This window comes from Oncorhynchus mykiss, chromosome 3 (assembly GCF_057628025.1).
Source record: "Oncorhynchus mykiss isolate SJ-2025 chromosome 3, ASM5762802v1, whole genome shotgun sequence".
Classification (NCBI taxonomy): Eukaryota; Metazoa; Chordata; class Actinopteri; order Salmoniformes; family Salmonidae; genus Oncorhynchus; species Oncorhynchus mykiss.
In genome coordinates, this window is record NC_143024.1 from 13245791 (window position 1) to 13266306 (window position 20516).

General features: G+C 43.4%; 1 protein-coding gene across 2 annotated transcripts in view; it reads left to right on the forward strand.

Moving 5' to 3' along the window:
• The first annotated feature begins 220 nt into the window (after nucleotides 1–220).
• The window catches only part of ahr1a (aryl hydrocarbon receptor 1a), a 30538-nt gene continuing 10242 nt past the window's right edge, over nucleotides 221–20516 (forward strand). The window contains exons 1-7 of one of the 2 annotated variants that reach the window (XM_090221147.1): nucleotides 221–857; nucleotides 1271–1455; nucleotides 7316–7389; nucleotides 10214–10303; nucleotides 15385–15499; nucleotides 18524–18651; nucleotides 19625–19827. In XM_090221147.1, the coding sequence (XP_090077273.1) occupies nucleotides 820–857; nucleotides 1271–1455; nucleotides 7316–7389; nucleotides 10214–10303; nucleotides 15385–15499; nucleotides 18524–18651; nucleotides 19625–19827 (833 nt within the window). In that variant the 5' untranslated portion in view covers nucleotides 221–819. The remainder of the gene's footprint in view (nucleotides 858–1270; nucleotides 1456–7315; nucleotides 7390–10213; nucleotides 10304–15384; nucleotides 15500–18523; nucleotides 18652–19624; nucleotides 19828–20516) is intronic. The other variant, XM_090221149.1, reaches the window with a different exon arrangement.

Sequence of the window (20516 nt, forward strand, 5' to 3'; positions counted from 1 at the left end):
ATTTACATAATTTAGCAGAAGCTCTTATGCAAAGAAATGTACAGTAGTGAGTGCATGGGACTCGAACCCACAACCCTGGGGTTGCAAACACCATGCTCTGCCAATTGACCCACACGGGACCTCATACAAAGCATTATATTAAATCTACCTGAATTATTGAACCCTGCCTCTCCCATGTGTTCTACAATTGCAGTAGCTACAGTAATGAACTTTCAATTGGTTTTTAAGACTTCCCATCCATCTCGTCTAGACCGAAGGGTGTAAACAACGCAATGGTAGTCACTTTGCGATTGGCTGGGATAAGCGTGTGCGTACCCGGTGGGTGGAGCTAAAGGGGGTGTGAAAGAAATGACCACAAATGTCCAATTTCGGCAGTTTGCATGACGTTTGTTGTAGCTATGAAATTCTCGCGTGGCTAATGTTCGGGGAATATATTCCGATTTGATTTATAGTCCATCCGCGTTTGGCAAGGAAGCTCGCAACGGCTCAGTGTTGGCAATTTATCATCTTTCTCTTCTTTGAACTTTTCCACTTTCTCTAGCTAAATTAGGTTGTTAATATATGTAGCAAACATCTCTTTCTTTTCGCTTAATAATGCAGGTATGCATTTAACTGGCTATATCGTTTTGTAGTATGCATGAAAATGCATCTTACTGACCATGTTTTGGTTTGATTGTCAGCTAGCTAACATGATGCATGTTATTTAGCTAGCCTAGCAGAAGCAGGGATTTGACTGCGTACCCTGTCCTGTCAGCTAGCTAGTTGTCTTTCTAGTGCGCTTGGCATTCCATAGTACACATTGGAAAAAATAGCACCAACATGTATGCAAGTCGCAAGAGGAAAAAGCCCCAGAGAAGGTACAGTCACGTTAGCTAACTGATCGCCGCTACAACAGCATAGCCAGCTAGTTAGGGGTTGTAGACAACGTTTATGTCACTACTAGTCTAGTGCATGTTAAGTATACCACATCAGTGTACAGAATTAGGATGTCTTGTGAGTGACAGTTCAATTGTAGTACTGTTATTATGTTCATGGAATAGGGTTGACTGACACTCCCTAGTCTGATTTGTATGAGGTCTGAATGAGGTACAGAAAGAAGCATGTTTCAACCTTGGACAATGATACTTCTTTATGATATTTCTTTCTGTGGACTCCATGAGTTGCATTCATTCACACTTTCGTAAACATACAGTATCTACCAATTAGGCTACATAACAAGACCGAGGAATATCATATGAGACATTGATGGCAGACATTCTCCTCCTCGTAGTGTGAAGCCACCTCCAGAAGGAGCTAAATCAAACCCTTCCAAGAGGCACCGGGAACGCCTGAATGGGGAGTTGGACAGGCTGGCCAGTCTGCTTCCTTACCCCCAGGATGTCATCTCCAAGCTGGACAAACTGACCATCCTCAGGCTTTGTGTCAGCTACCTGCGTGCCAAGAGCTTCTTCAATGGTAAGGCATGATCATAACACACCCTATTGTCCATATTTAGGGTTGGATTATGTAAAGATATTATCGCTATGGATCTGACTGTCTGATTTATTTTAATTTTTAAAACTTTTATTTAACTAGGCAAGTCAGTTAAGAACAAATTCTTATTTATGATGACGGCCTAGGAACAGTGGGTTAACTGCCTTTTTCAGGGGCAGAACCACATATTTTTACCTTGTCAGCTCAGGGATTCGATCTAGCAGCTGGCCCAACGCTCTAACCACTAGGCTACCTGCTGCCCTGATCAACTATATCAGTCACTATCAACTACTGAGGTGTCTGGAAGGCAGTGGCTAGATCTCTCGCTCTCTCTCGCTTGTCGCTCTCTCTCTCAAGAAAGGGAGGACTCTCTGAAATAACAGGATGCCATCAGGGTGTGTGAAATCCTGTGGAAAGTAACATATAAATGTGTAATCTTGTGATCTGTCTTAGCGGAAGTGCTGCAACAATAGATAGTTTTCTAGCATTAACCACATACATTATTAAAGGGTTCTGAGGGATCTGCCAAGGGAAACCTGTGACCACATCCTCCCCCTTGCAAGACATTATGTTTGCATCTCAAATGGCACCCTATTCGGGTCAAAAGTAGTGAACTATATAGGGTAAAAGGTGCTGTTTGGGATGCAGACTAGGCTGTTTGGACTCTAAGAAAGTAGGGCTGTGACGATACCCGTATTGCAGTATTTTTTTCCATGGCAAAAATGAAAACTCGAAGTAAACTCTTTGGTCCTTTTAAAACCTGCTGTATGTAAAGTATTGTGGCTATAGCTTGGAAAATAGATACATGTCACTCTGGATGACAACATAATGATGTTTGTTTCCAACATTAAGGCTTTGTTTTGTTTCCTTGCCATGATACTAACAAATATTGCGATACTGGTATCGTCCCGGTTCGAGTATCCATCCTCGGGACCTGCACTCGGCTGTTTGGACCCCCACTCGGCTGTTTGGACCCCCACTCGGCTGTTTGGACCCCCACTCGGCTGTTTGGACCCCCACTCGGCTGTTTGGACCTCCACTCGGCTGTTTGGACCTCCACTCGGCTGTTAAAAACAAACTGAAATATCACATTTACATAATTATTCAGACCTTTGTACTTTGTTGAAGCAACTTTGGCAGCCTCTAGTCTTCTTGACACTACAAGATTGGCACACCGATATTTGGGGAGTTTCACCCATTCTTCTCTATAGATTCTCTCAAGCTCTGTCAGGTTGGATGGGTAGCGTCGCTGCACAGCTATTTTCAAGTCTTTCCAGAGATGTTTGATCGTGTTCGAGTCCGGACTCTGGCTGTGCCACTCAAGGACATTCAGAGACGTGTCCCAAAGCCACTCCTGCGTTGTCTTGACTGTGTGCTTAGGGTCATTGTCCTGTTGGAAGGTACAGCTTCGCCCTAGTCTGAGGTCCTGAGTGCTCTGGAGCAGGTTTTCATCAAGGATCTCTCTATACTTTGCTCCGTTCATCTTTCCCTCGATCCTGACTAGTCTGCCACTGAAAAACATCCCCACAGCATGATGCTGCCACCACCATGTTTCACCGTAGGGATGGTGCCAGGTTTCCTCCAAACGTGACGCTTGGCATTCAGGCCAGAGATTTCAATCTTGGTTTCATCAGACCAGAGAATCTTGTTTCCCATGGTCTGAGAGTCTTTAGGTGCTGTATACGGGGTATTTGGAAATAGCCACGGGATGCTTTTTCTATATCGCCAATACAGATTAAACTATTTATTTCAAGTGTTTCAATACATTTTAATATTTGTAGCAAATGTTTTTTATTAAATGCCTGCAGTCAACGTGTGCAATACCTTAGGAGATGAAGCAGATTGTGTTCTTCATTTCACCTGTCACATTATTGTACATTATGACGCTTACCGTAGTTCCCCAGAACAGTTGAGACTGTCACATTATGAAGCTCACCGTAGTTCCCCAGAACAGTTGAGCCTGTCACATTATGAAGCTCACTGTAGTTCCCCAGAACAGTTGAGACAGTCACATTATGAAGCTCACCGTAGTTCCCCAGAACAGTTGAGACAGTCACATAATGAAGCTCACCGTAGTTCCCCAGAACAGTTGAGCCTGTCACATTATGAAGCTCACCGTAGTTCCCCAGAACAGTTGAGACAGTCACATTATGAAGCTCACCGTAGTTCCCCAGAACAGTTGAGCCTGTCACATTATTGTACATTATGAAGCTCACTGTAGTTCCCCAGAACAGTTGAGTCAGTCACATTATGAAGCTCACCGTAGTTCCCCAGAACAGTTGAGACTGTCACATTATGAAGCTCACCGTAGTTCCCCAGAACAGTTGAGCCTGTCACATTATGAAGCTCACCGTAGTTCCCCAGAACAGTTGAGCCAGTCACATTATGAAGCTCACCGTAGTTCCCCAGAACAGTTGAGCCTGTCACATTATGAAGCTCACCGTAGTTCCCCAGAACAGTTGAGCCTGTCACATTATGAAGCTCACCGTAGTTCCCCAGAACAGTTGAGCCAGTCACATTATGAAGCTCACCGTAGTTCCCCAGAACAGTTGAGACAGTCACATTATGAAGCTCACTGTAGTTCCCCAGAACAGTTGAGCCTGTCACATTATGAAGCTCACCGTAGTTCCCCAGAACAGTTGAGCCTGTCACATTATGAAGCTCACCGTAGTTCCCCAGAACAGTTGAGCCTGTCACATTATTGTACATTATGAAGCTCACCGTAGTTCCCCAGAACAGTTGAGACAGTCACATTATGAAGCTCACCGTAGTTCCCCAGAACAGTTGAGCCAGTCACATTATGAAGCTCACCGTAGTTCCCCAGAACAGTTGAGCCAGTCACATTATGAAGCTCATCGTAGTTCCCCAGAACAGTTGAGACAGTCACATTATGAAGCTCACCGTAGTTCCCCAGAACAGTTGAGACAGTCACATTATGAAGCTCACTGTAGTTCCCCAGAACAGTTGAGACTGTCACATTATGAAGCTCATCGTAGTTCCCCAGAACAGTTGAGACAGTCACATTATGAAGCTCACCGTAGTTCCCCAGAACAGTTGAGCCAGTCACATTATGAAGCTCATCGTAGTTCCCCAGAACAGTTGAGACAGTCACATTATGAAGCTCACCGTAGTTCCCCAGAACAGTTGAGACAGTCACATTATGAAGCTCACCGTAGTTCCCCAGAACAGTTGAGACAGTCACATTATGAAGCTCATCGTAGTTCCCCAGAACAGTTGAGACAGTCACATTATGAAGCTCACTGTAGTTCCCCAGAACAGTTGAGCCTGTCACATTATGAAGCTCACCGTAGTTCCCCAGAACAGTTGAGACAGTCACATTATGAAGCTCACCGTAGTTCCCCAGAACAGTTGAGACAGTCACATTATGAAGCTCACCGTAGTTCCCCAGAACAGTTGAGACAGTCACATTATGAAGCTCACCGTAGTTCCCCAGAACAGTTGAGACAGTCACATTATGAAGCTCACTGTAGTTCCCCAGAACAGTTGAGACAGTCACATTATGAAGCTTACCGTAGTTCCCCAGAACAGTTGAGACAGTCACGTGTTTGTTTGGAAATAGCACAACAGGAGAAAACGGGAGCAGGTGAGTCCAGCTGTGTGTTGACATGAACCTGTTTTATATTGAAAGTCAATAGTGATCAGGGACGTACAAGCTTTCCTTCACAGGAAAAACATTAGTGCAACACATTCATTTTCATCAGATGGCAGCAGAAATGCAACATGAGCTTACAATGAAAAAGCAAGGTGTTTTTTGCGAAAACTATGCATAGCCTATGCATATTTCTTAAATTTCACATAAAGCAAGCTAAATTTCCTCATGTTTGGCATTTTAAAAGTGGAAAAAAAGTAGCTACACATCAGTCAGCACGCTGTCTGCTGATAGAATGTCAGTCAGAGTGCTGTCTGCTGATATAATTTTTACCTTTATTTAACTAGGCAAGTCAGTCAGTCAGCTGTCTGCTGATAGAATTTGTACCTTTATTTAACTAGGCAAGTCAGTTAAGAACAAATTCTTATTTTCAATGACAGCCTAGGAACAGTGGGTTAACTGCCTGTTCAGGGGAAGAACGACAGATTTGTACTTTGTCAGCTCGGGGGTTTGAACTTGCAACCTTCCGGTTACTAGTCCAACGCTCTTAACCACTAGGCTACCCTGCCGCCCCAGAATGATGGAGAACAGTAGCTACACATCAGTCAGAGTGCTGTCTGCTGATAGAATGATGGAGAACAGTAGCTCCATATCAGTCAGAGTGCTGTCTGCTGATAGAATGCCCATTCCTGAATTCTCATCTGAGTGGAGAAGTGCAACTGAAGCACGAAATGAGTCTAACGCAGAGCAGAAATTACAATAAGATCCATTTTACATCTGCATTTACAGAACGCGGGAAGATCTTTCTAAAGAGTTTTCAAAATTCTGTGTAAACGTGACCCCGAAGTTTAACTTGCTACTTAATCTAAGTGGCTGAATTAATAAGGTGAATTTTTCATCATATTGTTTTAGCTTTCTGCCATGTTTGAGAAGTCTTGGGAAAAGCTTGGGAAATCTTTTTGTATCCAAATCCGGCTTTAAACTTCTTCACAACAGTATCTCGGACCTGCCTGGTGTGTTCCTTGTTCTTCATGATGCTCTCTGCGCTTTTAACGGACCTCTGAGACTATCACAGTGCAGGTGCATTTATACGGAGACTTGATTACACACAGGTGGATTGTATTTATCATCATTAGTCATTTAGGTCAACATTGGATCATTCAGAGATCCTCACTGAACTTCTGGAGAGAGTTTGCTGCACTGAAAGTAAAGGGGCTGAATAATTTTGCACGCCCAATTTTTCAGTTTTTGATTTGTTAAAAAAGTTTGAAATATCCAATAAATGTCGTTCCACTTCATGATTGTGTCCCACTTGTTGTTGATTCTTCACAACAAAATACAGTTTTATATCTTTATGTTTGAAGCCTGAAATGTGGCAAAAGGTCGCAAAGTTCAAGGGGGGCGAATACTTTCGCAAGGCACTGTACTTGTTTAGATGAGTGAGAAGTGTTGACTCGGCTCTGAGAAGGGGATGGGTGTAGGTTGATGTGAACCAGAGGTGGAGGGGGATTATTTTGCCCATCGTATGAGAATACAATCAAGATTGTGGACAGGTCGTCATTGTAAGTAAGAAAACATTCTTAAATGACTTACCTGTATGAATAAAGGGGGGAAAATAATTGTGGTTGCAGACTTCCTGAGTTATTCTGCTGCGGGGATGGGCAAGTCCTCGGGGGCCTGATTGGTGTCACACGTTTACTCCAGCCTTAGCTAACACACCTGACTCCAATAATCAACTAATCATGATCATCAGTTTAAAATGTAATTAGTTTAATCAGCTGTGTTTGCTAGACGGGGAGAAAGTGTGACACCACTCTGGCCCCTGAGGACTTTAGTTCCCTATCCACGTTCTACTGGCACAACTCTCCTACTGTAGCTAGGCTATAGGGCCCGACCAGCACAGTTAGGGTCTGTTCTCTTAATCACACTGAAACATAAGGCATCTCACTGCACCATCTATCTGAAGATGATTTGCCATTGCCTAGCCTATATGGCTACCACAGTACACACAAATAGAATAACATTTTTGGTTGATTTAAAATGCCCATCAAATTCTCTTCCACAGGAACAACTAGTACCATTAGCGGTGTGCACATTAGGTCTATCTCACATTATTGTGAATGGGTCTGTAGTGATGCACTGTAACTGGCTCCTCTGCATTCCTTCAGTGTGTGATGGAAATCCTCTATGGGACAACAACCTTAATCTTGATTTTATTGTATTGTGTTGCAGTGACCCTACGCCCAGAGAGTAATGTTCTGAAGAAGAAAGAACTTCACGTTCCAGAGGGAGAGCTCTTACTACAGGTTAGTGGGATCCACCCTGTCTGTTACTACAGGTTAGTGGGGTCTATTCAGGATCCACCCTGTCTGTTACTACAGGTTAGTGGGGGTCTATTCAGTAGCCACCCTGTCTGTTACTACAGGTTAGTGGGGTCTATTCAGTAGCCACCCTGTCTGTTACTACAGGTTAGTGGGGTCTATTCAGTAGCCATCCTGTCTGTTACTACAGGTTAGTGGGGGTCTATTCAGTAGCCACCCTGTCTGTTACTACAGGTTAGTGGGGTCTATTCAGCAGCCACCCTGTGTTACTACAGGTTAGTGGGGTCTATTCAGTAGCCACCCTGTGTTACTACAGGTTAGTGGGGTCTATTCAGTAGCCACCCTGTCTGTTACTACAGGTTAGTGGGGTCTATTCAGTAGCCACCCTGTCTGTTACTACAGGTTAGTGGGGTCTATTCAGTAGCCACCCTGTCTGTTACTACAGGTTAGTGGGGTCTATTCAGTAGCCACCCTGTCTGTTACTACAGGTTAGTGGGGGTCTATTCAGTAGCCACCCTGTCTGTTACTACAGGTTAGTGGGGTCTATTCAGTAGCCACCCTCTCTGTTACTACAGGTTAGTGGGGTCTATTCAGTAGCCACCCTCTCTGTTACTACAGGTTAGTGGGGTCTATTCAGTAGCCACCCTCTCTGTTACTACAGGTTAGTGGGGTCTATTCAGTAGCCACCCTGTCTGTTACTACAGGTTAGTGGGGTCTATTCAGTAGCCACCCTGTCTGTTACTACAGGTTAGTGGGGTCTATTCAGTAGCCACCCTGTCTGTTACTACAGGTTAGTGGGGTCTATTCAGTAGCCACCCTGTCTGTTACTACAGGTTAGTGGGGTCTATTCAGTAGCCACCCTGTCTGTTACTACAGGTTAGTGGGGGTCTATTCAGTAGCCACCCTGTCTGTTACTACAGGTTAGTGGGGGTCTATTCAGTAGCCACCCTGTCTGTTACTACAGGTTAGTGGGGGTCTATTCAGTAGCCACCCTGTCTGTTACTACAGGTTAGTGGGGGTCTATTCAGTAGCCACCCTGTCTGTTACTACAGGTTAGTGGGGGTCTATTCAGTAGCCACCCTGTCTGTTACCATAGCACTCCAGGGCCTGTATTCATAAGGTAAGTACTTTATTAATCCCACACAGGGTACATTTGATTGCACCAGCCAATACATACCCTAATAAAACACAACAAAGGACAAACCGATATTAAAAGCAGCTCATATTTTTGTCGTCTCAGAGTAGGAGTGCTGATCTAGGATCAGTTTGTCCTTTTTTTTTAGATCTTAATGAGTAAGCTTACATTAACAGTACGGACCTGATCTTTTACATTGGAAAGTTATTGATTTAAGTTGAGATGAACTGCAGTTGAACCACACCATGCAGGGTCATGTGGCATGTTAGCTTTTCCTGTCCAAATAATTCCAGAGTTAATCATATACTGTTGCGTGTCTGATCCTTGAACTGTCTGATCTTTGAACTGACTCTACATGGAATAGGGTAGATACAAACACAATGCCTGCTTCCCAAATGGAACCCTATTCCCTGTATAGTGCACTACTTTTGACCAAATTCACCCTATTCCTTAAAACAATATTTTTAAATGTTGATTTTATTTTTTAAAACAATACAAAACATACCCATACAAACGACAACATCACACAAACATGGACTATAACACACCTGCCGAGACAGACCCACACACCCCCATCTCCAGCGCCCGCATCACTCTCCGCCACGTGGCCTCAAACTGCACCATTTTGTTTCTCTGAGTCGCCCACACACTTTCAACATTTAGATAATAAAGAATTTGACCTTTCCATTGTGTTAACAACAGAGGATTGGTTGATTTTCCTGCTTTTAAGCATGTTTTTTTCCAGATGAATGGTGAGGGTGCAGTGTGAGAACCCATGGGTTATCTCACTGCACCCTCATATGCCATGACAGACAGGCATATTAAAATACATTTACATTGTTATTCTTCTGACAGACAACATTCTAACTCCGCCCATAACTTTAGTCTTTAGAACATTCCCAGAAAGCAGGGATTATTGAGTCATACTTTTTGACCAAATGTATTGCAATACATAGGGAATAGGGTGCCATTTGGGACACATACAAAACTCTATAGGCCTTTCAGTTCCTTTGACATTTTGCTGTTTGCTGTTTATAGCTGTAGGCCTACTTCATATGACCACATGTAGTCTAGATGTGTGTAAACATGTATACTAAACACATATAAAGGCAACAATTTCAAAGATTTTACTGAGTTACAGTTCATATAAGGAAATCGGTCAACTGAAATCCATTCATTAGGCCCTAATCTATGGATTTCACATGACTGGACAGGGGTGGAGCTGTGGGTGGGCCTGGGATCGTCCAAGTGGGTGGGACTTACTGCCAAATTCTCTAAAACGACGTTGCAGGCAGTTTATGGTAGAGAAATGAACATTCAATGATCTGGCAACAGCTCAAGTGGACATTCCTGCAGTCAGCATGCCAATTACACGCTCCCTCAACTTGATACATCTGTGGCATTGTGTTGTGTGACAAAACTGCACCTTTTTAAAGTGGACTTTTATTGTCCCCAGCAGAAGGTGCACCTGTGTAATGATGCTGTTTAATCTGCTTCTTGATATGCCACACTTGTCAGGTGGATGGATTATCTTGGCACAGGAGAAATGCTCACTAACAGGGATGATTTTATTTCCGCTCATGAAACATAGGATCATCACTTTACATGTTGCGTTTATATTTTTGTTCAGTGTATAACGATATACTAATCTGTTCTATTCCACTCTCCTCTCAGGTGTTGAATGGCTTTGTTCTGGTCGTCACGGCTGGTGGCACAATCTTCTATGCATCCTCCACCATCCAGGACTACCTGGGCTTTCACCAGGTAAAGGCTCTTTAACCTCTCTACAACTGGGCTTTCACCAGGTAAAGGCTCTCTTAACCTCTCTACAACTGGGCTTTCACCAGGTAAAGGCTCTTTTAACCTCTCTACAACAGGGCTTTCACCAGGTAAAGGCTCTTTTAACCTCTCTACAACTGGGCTTTCACCAGGTAAAGGCTCTTTTAACCTCTCTACAACAGGGCTTTCACCAAGTAAAGGCTCTTTAACCTCTCTACAACTGGGCTTTCACCAGGTAAAGGCTCTTTTAACCTCTCTACAACTGGGCTTTCACCAGGTAAAGGCTCTTTAACCTCTCTACAACTGGGCTTTCACCAGGTAAAGGGCCTCTTTTTAGCTTTCTATAAATGTAGTCTGGTTGACACCAGAGTCTTTCTGAGACTGGAATGGCTGCTTTGATGTGTCGGCACGAAGCATCAATAGTGAAGGGTTGGATATCCCCATCCCTCATTCAAATTGAATGAATCATGATCTGTTATTTTTTACATAGGACCACCTTCAGCTTCCAGCCAGCCCTTCCGGGATAAGCAAAAACACACTGTAGCTTGCACAAACCTTCGTAGTTTGGACATCGTTTGCCGCTAACATGATGAATAGGGTGCATAAAACATCACACACATTTTCCAAACGTTATTAAAACCCTTCTACACTAAAATGAGTGACATATAGAGAACTGCAACTTGTTAAACGTTACGATCTTGTAGCTAGCTAGCAAGCAGCAACTAACGTTAGCTAGCATTGTTCAGCCCATAGAAACACAGACAGCTAATAAGTTTAGCTTGCTGGCTATCAAATCAAAATCTGCCAGCTAATCAAATGTATGTTTTATTTCAAATTTAACTAATTCACTAATTATAGGCTGAACATTTCCTTAACCCACTAAAGTTATTAATTTTCCTTCTTGGATGTCTTCGATTTACTTATAATGCATGTAAGATTCACATTGCCCTACTATCTAGCTAGCTAACTACTACTGTACTACCCATGTTCAGTTCTGGCAAGTTTCCTCCCTGCCTCCTAATTTTGCATGAACATGAACTACCCTAAACATTAATAGATTACCAAGATCAGACTACAGCAAGTATGACCAGGAAAACCAAAAGAGAGATTAATCCTCTTTCATCAAGTCAGCCTAGAATGTCTAATGTAACAATTACTACTGTAAAGATAAAACAGAGAGCATGTACAACATTTACTACTGTAAAAACGAATGCATGTGCAACATTTACTACTGTAAAAATGAATGCATGTGCAACATTTCCTACTGTAAAAATGAATGCATGTGCAACATTTACTACTGTAAAAATAAACCAGAGTGCATGTACAACATTTACTACTGTAAAAATAAACCAGAGTGCATGTACAACATTTACTACTGTAAAAATAAACCAGAGTGCATGTACAACATTTACTACTGTAAAAATAAACCAGAGTGCATGTACAACATTTACTACTGTAAAAATAAACCAGAGTGCATGTACAACATTTACTACTGTAAAAATAAACCAGAGTGCATGTACAACATTCCCTTTATTTGACAGGATGAAATAATGCATGAAGCAAACATGGAATGAATTTGAAATGTGAAGGTGTAAACTCAGTGAAAATGTAGAGTGAAGGTGTATTTCATTCCTCTCTGTACTCTGGTGCAGTGGAACAATTCTTGTTCAGGCTGATTCTAAGGGAAACACAGAGACCAACTGCAATTGGACCATAGAACAAATATGTCTCAGCTTGCTTTATGCAGGGTGCTTCATCTAGTGTGCACCTGTAATTAAAAAGTTATTCACACCTTATATGTCATCACTTTGTTGATAGTTTGTCATCACTTTCAGTCAATAATTTGGAATGAAAAGGTCTAGGTAGCCTAGCCAGCCAGTGCATTTGTGGCACACTCATATGTAAGTGTTAGTTCTGACTGTGATAAAAAGTAGGCTATTAGATTCTTAATTCTCATCCTCATTCAAAATAAATAGTTATTGAAGCACATTTGATTACTATGCTAGTAGTTCTTGCATTAAACAATGTTATGTATGGAGTTTCCATAGTTTAATCTAGTAAAAGTACTTTCTGTAATGCCTCTGTCGTAGAAATTCTACACAGGGTCACCCAAAGTCAATCTTAAATTAATAATTTGTTATTATTAGCACTGGTTCCAACCAACTCAATGCATCAAGTACACATGTCGATCAGGAGCTCTTCCGGGACAGTCCCTTTAGTTCTCTTATATACTGCAGACAAGTTATATTTGCATGATTTAGCTTATTCATCATTCATATTTAATTAATCATTAACGTTTGCTTCATTCATGTGACCGAACAATACCTCATGAGGCTTCTTCTCTCTAGGCTGAGACTTTGAAACTGAGATATTGGGGCGAACTGCCAAATTGCACATTTGTAGATCCTGATATTGAGGATTTGTTCAATCATTCACTAGCATGAACACAGAAATTGGTTATTAGAAGAGCACAAACATAAAATGCTCCATCACATTCCCTCTTACCTGTCAATCTTTGATGATTATCATTATATTTTAAGGTAAGCATTAGATTATAGCTTCTCTCAAAAGGTACTGTACTTCTGTTAAAGGGAAATCCACACATAAAACCAGACACTTCATCATTTAAAACCCTTCATTATGGGTTATACAATCTAATTAGTATGGTAATACTATCATCATAATAGAGGTTATACTGCTATTAACAGGAGTGAATTTATATAAAATACACACACATGCACAGCAAGTTAAATAACACAATTAGGCTAACTAAGAAAAAAAACATATGATGCAGCCCATTTGGTCATTTGGGATCCACAACTTCCCAACAGGGATTCCAACCAAGTTACAGGCGTCCACTCTGTGGGGAATTATTCTTAGCAACAGTGGCAATGTATTTGGTGAGATCAGTCATATTAGAAGAGTGATCTGGGACAAAAGTACAACTTTCATCATCAATGATTACACATGTGCCCCCTTTACCTGCCAAAAGATAGTCAAAAGCCTCTCTGTTTGGCAGAGCCAATTTACACAATTCTTTTAGCATCTATGTTTCTAGAGATCTCCAGAATTTGGTCTAGGGCACATCCATATTGAATTTCACAGGGAAGAGAGAGCACACGTTATAACAGTTTCACACCAACCTTGATATGAATGAGATTAGGGCAAGATTAGCCAAAACTACAATCTAGTGGCTCATCACATTTTCTGGGCATAGCTTTGTCTCTAGAAGCCTTTCCAAATCATAATTAGAACTATTGATAAATTATCCAGCACACATTTATAATGACAGTCCCCCCCTTAGTGCTTCACGTTGGTTATCTCACTCAAATTTGAAGACCCACAATTCAGCGCACACCTATACAGGCAGAATTTACATTGACAGTATATTCATCTTATATTTCTAGCATTAACTTTTTTTCATCACAGCCTTCATTTGTGGTAATGACAGATTATCTCAATGCAGTTCTAGTGTAAAGTACTATACATTTGCAGTGTGCAGACCTCCACAATCGACCTGATACCCCAAATAAACAATTTAGGATAACCCTAAATTAATTACGGGCACGGTTGACTCCACCCCCTCGACACTCATTCTTGTGGCGTTTCCGTTTGTCCTCCCAATGGCACATGTTCAAAATGGATGGCCCTTGATAATGTCCCCATTTCTCTCACCTGAGCCGCCACTGTTCTTTCCAGTCCATTATGTCTTGTCCATTTTCCTACCAGTACTCCTGCAGCATGAGAGAAGTTTGGACGGGATCTCTCCATGATCACTCCACGTGGACACATGTTGCACTCCTGAGAAAATTGCATGAGAGAAAAGGCAGTTTATAGTTTTTACTGGATGCTGTGTACAGGTTGCTGGCTCGGACTCAGGTTTCAGGTGGTGAAGGACCATAGTGAACGCCATTGTTGCCATTACTTCAGCCAGTTAGTGGGGGTGAGATTCACTTTGTTCTCGGCCTAATTATACCTTCTATGCATCTAGATACCATCTGTGGTCACCTTCACCATAACCTCGAGAGAGGACCGACCAGAACAACAGTTTAGTTTAGGGCATATATGATTCCGGAAATCCAGACAAATTATTCACTGTATGACAAATTAATACTACTACCAATATTCTTATTAATTTTTATTTTTTTCACCTTTATTTAACCAGGTAGGCCAGTTGAGAACAAGTTCTCATTTACAACTGCGACCTGGCCAAGATAAAGCAAAGCAGTGCGACAAAAACAGTTACACATGGGATAAACAAACGTACAGTCAATAACACAATAGCAAAATCTGTATACAGTGTGTGCAGATGAAGTAGGCAGGTAAGACAATAAATAGGCCAATAGTGGCGAAGTAATTACAATTTGGCATATTTACACTGGAGTGATATGTGCAGATGAGGAATAAAAATCTATGTGCAGTCATGTGAATCACATGTGCAGTCATGTGAATAAAATCAATTTGCATATTTACCAAAGGGCCCCAGGGGACTGGTAATTCCCCCTTTGGACACATGACTCACATCATGATTCATGCAGCAAAAAAAAATGACAACACTGCATGTTAAATACAAATTAAATTATAATTACAACCCTTGATAACTCCACAAGGAAATAATTGTATCCCATAAGGTAATGGTCAAATAGACTAGAGAAAGGTGTCCCTCATTCAGGGGCAGCGCTCTCTCTCTCTCCTTCTCGTGTTCCGAATCGCACACAGGAATGTTGATAAATTATAAACCTCTTCCTAATTCTCTAGTGTTTACGTAGCCCATTTTAAATCTCAACCAATGTCTCTAGTCTTTCTAATGAGGGTGATCAGGCCTCACCAGAAAGTCAGAACAGAGGTCAGAGGTCAATCAACCCCATTAAAGTGAGTGTTTCTTTCCCTGTACCTCAGACATTACTTCAAGATATTTCAATCATTTCAAACATTTTGTGTGTCAGGTTTACAATGGGATTTACATTTATTGTATTGTCTAGCAACATTAATGTCCATGTTTGCATTGTTTTCTTGTAGTTTACTAGACTTGTATTTTGATGATGGTGGATGTTTTTGCTTCTCAGTCAGACGTCGTCCATCAGAGTGTTTATGACGTCATTCATATGGAGGACCGAGCAGAGTTACAGAGACAGCTCCACTGGGCCCTGAACACCCCTGACACCGGACAGCTGGTCTCAGGTAACCTCCAACCCCACTCTCACCCCTGACACCGGACAGCTGGTCTCAGGTAACCTCCAACCCCACTCTCACCCCTGACACTGGACAGCTGGTCTCAGGTAACCTCCAACCCCACTCTCACCCCTGACACCGGACAGCTGGTCTCAGGTAACCTCCAACCCCACTCTCACCCCTGACACTGGACAGCTGGTCTCAGGTAACCTCCAACCCCACTCTCACGCCTGACCCTGGACAGCTGGTCTCAGGTAACCTCCAACCCCACTCTCACCCCTGACACTGGACATCTGGTCTCAGGTAACCTCCAACCCCACTCTCACCCCTGACACTGGACAGCTGGTCTCAGGTAACCTCCAACCCCACCCTCATCCCTGACACTGGACAGCTGGTCTCAGGTAACCCCCCTCTCATCCCTGACACTGGACAGCTGGTCTCAGGTAACCTCCAACCCCACCCTCATCCCTGACACTGGACAGCTGGTCTCAGGTAACCCCACCTTCATCCCTGACACTGGACAGCTGGTCTCAGGTAACCTCCAACCCCACTCTCACGCCTGACACTGGACAGCTGGTCTCAGGTAACCTCCAACCCCACCCTCATCCCTGACACTGGACAGCTGGTCTCAGGTAACCCCACCCTCATCCCTGACACTGGACAGCTGGTCTCAGGTAACCTCCAACCCCACTCTCACGCCTGACACTGGACAGCTGGTCTCAGGTAACCTCCAACCCCACCCTCATCCCTGACACTGGACAGTGGTCTCAGGTAACCTCCAACCCCACTCTCACCCCTGACACCGGACAGCTGGTCTCAGGTAACATCCAACCCCACCCTCATCCCTGACACTGGACAGTGGTCTCAGGTAACCTCCAACCCCCGTCTCATCCCTGACACTGGACAGTGGTCTCAGGTAACCTCCAACCCCCCTCTCATCCCTGACACTGGACAGCTGGTCTCAGCTATCCTCCAACCCCACCCTCACACTGGACAGCTGGTCTCAGGTAACCTCCAACCCCACTCTCACCCCTGACACTGGACAGCTGGTCTCAGGTAACCTCCAACCCCACCCTCATCCCTGACACTGGACTGCTGGTCTCAGCTATCCTCCAACCCCACCCTCACACTGGACAGCTGGTCTCAGGTAACCTCCAACCCCACTCTCACCCCTGACACTGGACAGCTGGTCTCAGGTAACCTCCAACCCCACCCTCATCCCTGACACTGGACAGCTGGTCTCAGGTAACCTCCAACCCCACCTTCACACTGGACAGCTGGTCTCAGGTAACCTCCAACCGCACTCTCACCCCTGACACTGGACAGCTGGTCTCAGGTAACCTCCAACCCCACCCTCATCCCTGACACTGGACAGCTGGTCTCAGGTAACCTTCAACCCCACCTTCACACTGGACAGCTGGTCTCAGGTAACCTTCAACCCCACCCTCACACTGGACAGCTGGTCTCAGGTAACCTCCAACCCCACCCTCACACTGGACAGCTGGTCTCAGGTAACCTCCAATCCCACCCTCACACTGGACAGCTGGTCTCAGGTAAAGCTGCATTTTTCCCCTGCGCTGGAATGAGTTTTTCACCACACAGACAGCCGACATGCAATTTGTACCAGCACGTCTGTTTTTTATAGGCTATCACTCTCCAATCCACACTGTCTAATCTATCTTGCCCCAGATCTTATATTAATTGAGCTCCCCCTGCGTTGGCAGGTTCCTTCAATATATATATTAGTCCTAGGGTGTCTGCTACCTAATGTTCTAATATGACATGAAGTCCAGCAGCTCCATGTATGCTGGTGAAGCACAGGGAAACATGGTATCTACTAGGAAGTGAAGAGAGCCACAAAAGGAAATAACCTCCTTGAATGTACAGTATCTCTGCTGTGTCAGCCAGGAATGAAGGCCTAGATGTTCTAGTCCATCCAACCGGTCTATTGCAGTCGGCTGGTCGATCTAGAAACCTGTCCAAGTAGATCGCCAAACATTTCTGTATAAAGCCCAACAATAAAGCCTTGCATTCCTATTTTTGTATTACTTTTACAATGTTTGTTTTAGGTGCACTTGATTCAGCTGTCCTGCACGCCGGGTCGTTGAAGTGTTCCCATTTTGTCCCATTTCATGTGTCTGAAGGTACAAACTCCACCTACCTGGCAGGTCCGGATAGCAAATCAAGTGCATCTATAGGCCTACCGCTGGCCAATCAGATATCTCAGATCACTGTGTCACAGCTTCCACGAGCCCACAGTGAAGTTGTTCGTCGACTACTGTGAGATTTCAAAACTACTGCGAGAAACAAACTCATGACTAGAGAGACTGTCAACAAATACAGTGAAGAGATGCTGTTTTTATGAGAGTTCATGTTTAAGATTTTATTCAGCATCGTCAACACTTCTTTTCAACACTTTTATAAAGCCATAAAACACCCTCTACCTATCCACTCGGCTTGTGTCTTTCTAAAATCGAGGAGTATTTCACATTCTCTGGTCATACGAGTAACAACGTTGTTTCCATGGGGAAACCATATTTTTTGTACGGGTCCTTTGCCCTACTCGTGTTACACTGATCATAGAGGACTGGTGGTTTACTATCTTTGATATTATCCAGTCTGTCACTGTATTCTCTCTCCATATCGTAGTGTGGAGCAGTGTTTCACCTTGCATCCTGAGAGGTGTTTTAGCACCTTGGACCAGAAGTGGCACCTGGCTGGGGTGAGCCTGACCTAGGCCCAGCCCTGGATAAAAAACTCTACGTTTGAGAGTATTACCTAGCATTCTGTCTTTCCTCAGTAGGAAATGGCTAATGACATGTGGCATAACATTCTGGTTTGTAGTGTGGGGACGAGACTGTTAACAGTCCCCTCCGGGTGAGGTTTGCAGCTCGGGGTGAGGGCTGCTGCGAATAGTTAGTCTACTATATGAATATACTATTTTCTCTAGACATCCTGTAATTCACTATTATAGATATAGTATGCTGTATTTGTAATTTTATGACCCCCCCCCCACCCCTCTGGCCTTTGAAGATTCAGCCTCGCCACAGGCTGTCACAGTCTACAAGCCAGAGACACTCCCACCAGAGAATTCCACCTTCCTGGAACGCAACTTTGTCTGCAGGTTAAGATGTCTCCTGGACAACTCCACTGGCTTCCTAGTAAGTTCGTGGAGGAAATCTCTGCCATTTCTGGAAATGTAGGGAATTTTAGGGAAGGATTTTTCAACCCTAATCATTTAAAATAATTATTTTAAAAGATTACTTGTGAACAGTGTGTACTAGAGCGCAATGGAAATCAACTCTCATCTCCCGCTGATACTCTTGAGATTGTAATTGCATTATGACAGCCACTGAAGTCACTTTCTTTGAGGATGAGTGGTGTGTCAGGAAGGGGTTAAATATGTGTTGTCCTGAAGTGGGGGAATCAGTGTGAGGCTTCTCCATTTCCCCTTTGAGTTCAGGAAAGGGTGGGGCCAAAGACTGCTTATCCAGACCAGGAAGTTTTCCTACAGATAGCGTTTGCAGCCAAGCTTTGAGAACACAAAAATATTCTCTACTTTTTTGGATTGTTTTTGCATTTCTCTACAGTTTTGTGAATGTCAAGTTATAATCACTGAATAATTAGATTTAGCTGGAATTGGAAATTGTTTTCTTATTACATAAACTCAGTATTGTAGCTTAAATCCAGCACCACCTCAACATCAATATATGTGAAAACGGCATGTTTCCAATGACAACCAATTCATAGACAATTAGGAGGCAATTAGTAGGTAATGCCTCCTCATAATTGGTTAAAATCACATGATGTTTCACCGATGCTGTCATTGGAAACGCTTATCTTCCTCCATATTTTTTACTACAGTACATAGAAAGATGCCATTTTCACATATGTTGATGATGAATAGGAAGTTGAACATTTGTGAAATGTCCCTTTAAGGTGCTACCAGTTGCATGGAGAAAAGTGTACTCAATAAAAAGAGCTCCAGCTCATTGATAATCTTGACGCTCCTTCCAACAGTTTAATGGGATCTTATTTAACCAATGTTCCTGTCTGAATCGACCGTCATCAGGATGGAATAGGGGGCCATTTGGGACACAGCCCTATGTTTAATGGCTATTCTGCGTTCTCCAGGCCCTGAACATCCAGGGGCGTCTAAAGTTCCTCCATGGCCAGAGCGAGAGGACAAAGGAGGGCAAGGCCATCCCGCCTCAGCTGGCTCTGTTCGCCCTGGCCTCTCCCTTGCAGCCCCCCACCATCCTGGAGATCCGCACCAAGAACTTCATCTTCAAGACCAAGCACAAGCTGGACTTCACCCCCATTGCCTGCGACACCAAGTGAGTGACAATAACAGTAGTGGGCCTGTCTAGTGGGCCTGTCTAGGTGGGCCTGTCTAGTGGGCCTGTCTAGTGGGCCGGTCTAGTGGGCCTGTCTAGGTGGGGCTTACTGCTGCTAAGCACCTTCAATACACAGGGAACATGACCACTTCACTACAATATTTTACATTGAATTCAAAGCTTGCCGTCTGAATGGTAAATCATTTTATTGTTCAGCTGCCCGGGTACTGGAGTTGTGTACGAGCTATTGAGCTAAATCTAGTACAATGCATCACGTGTCTTGTGAGATGTATGTTTTAATTGTATGTGGTCCCTGTCAAATAAACCTAATAATTCAAATCATTTATACATTTTAAGAGGAACCATCAGCGCAATCTCATCATATTTGAGATTATAAACTGGGTGGTTCGAGCCCTGAATGCTGATTGGCTGAAAGCCGTGGTATATCAGTATACCACGGGTGTGACGAAACATATATTTTTAATGCTCTAATTACATTGGTAACCACTTTATAATAGCAATAAGGCACATTGGGGTTTTGTGGTATATGGCCAATATACCATGGCTACGGGTTGTATCCAGGCACTCCGCTTTGCGTCGTGCTTAAGAACAGCCCTTAGACGTGGTATATTGGCCACATACCACACCCTCTTGTGCCTTAATGATTAATTATGCTTTTAGATCACAAG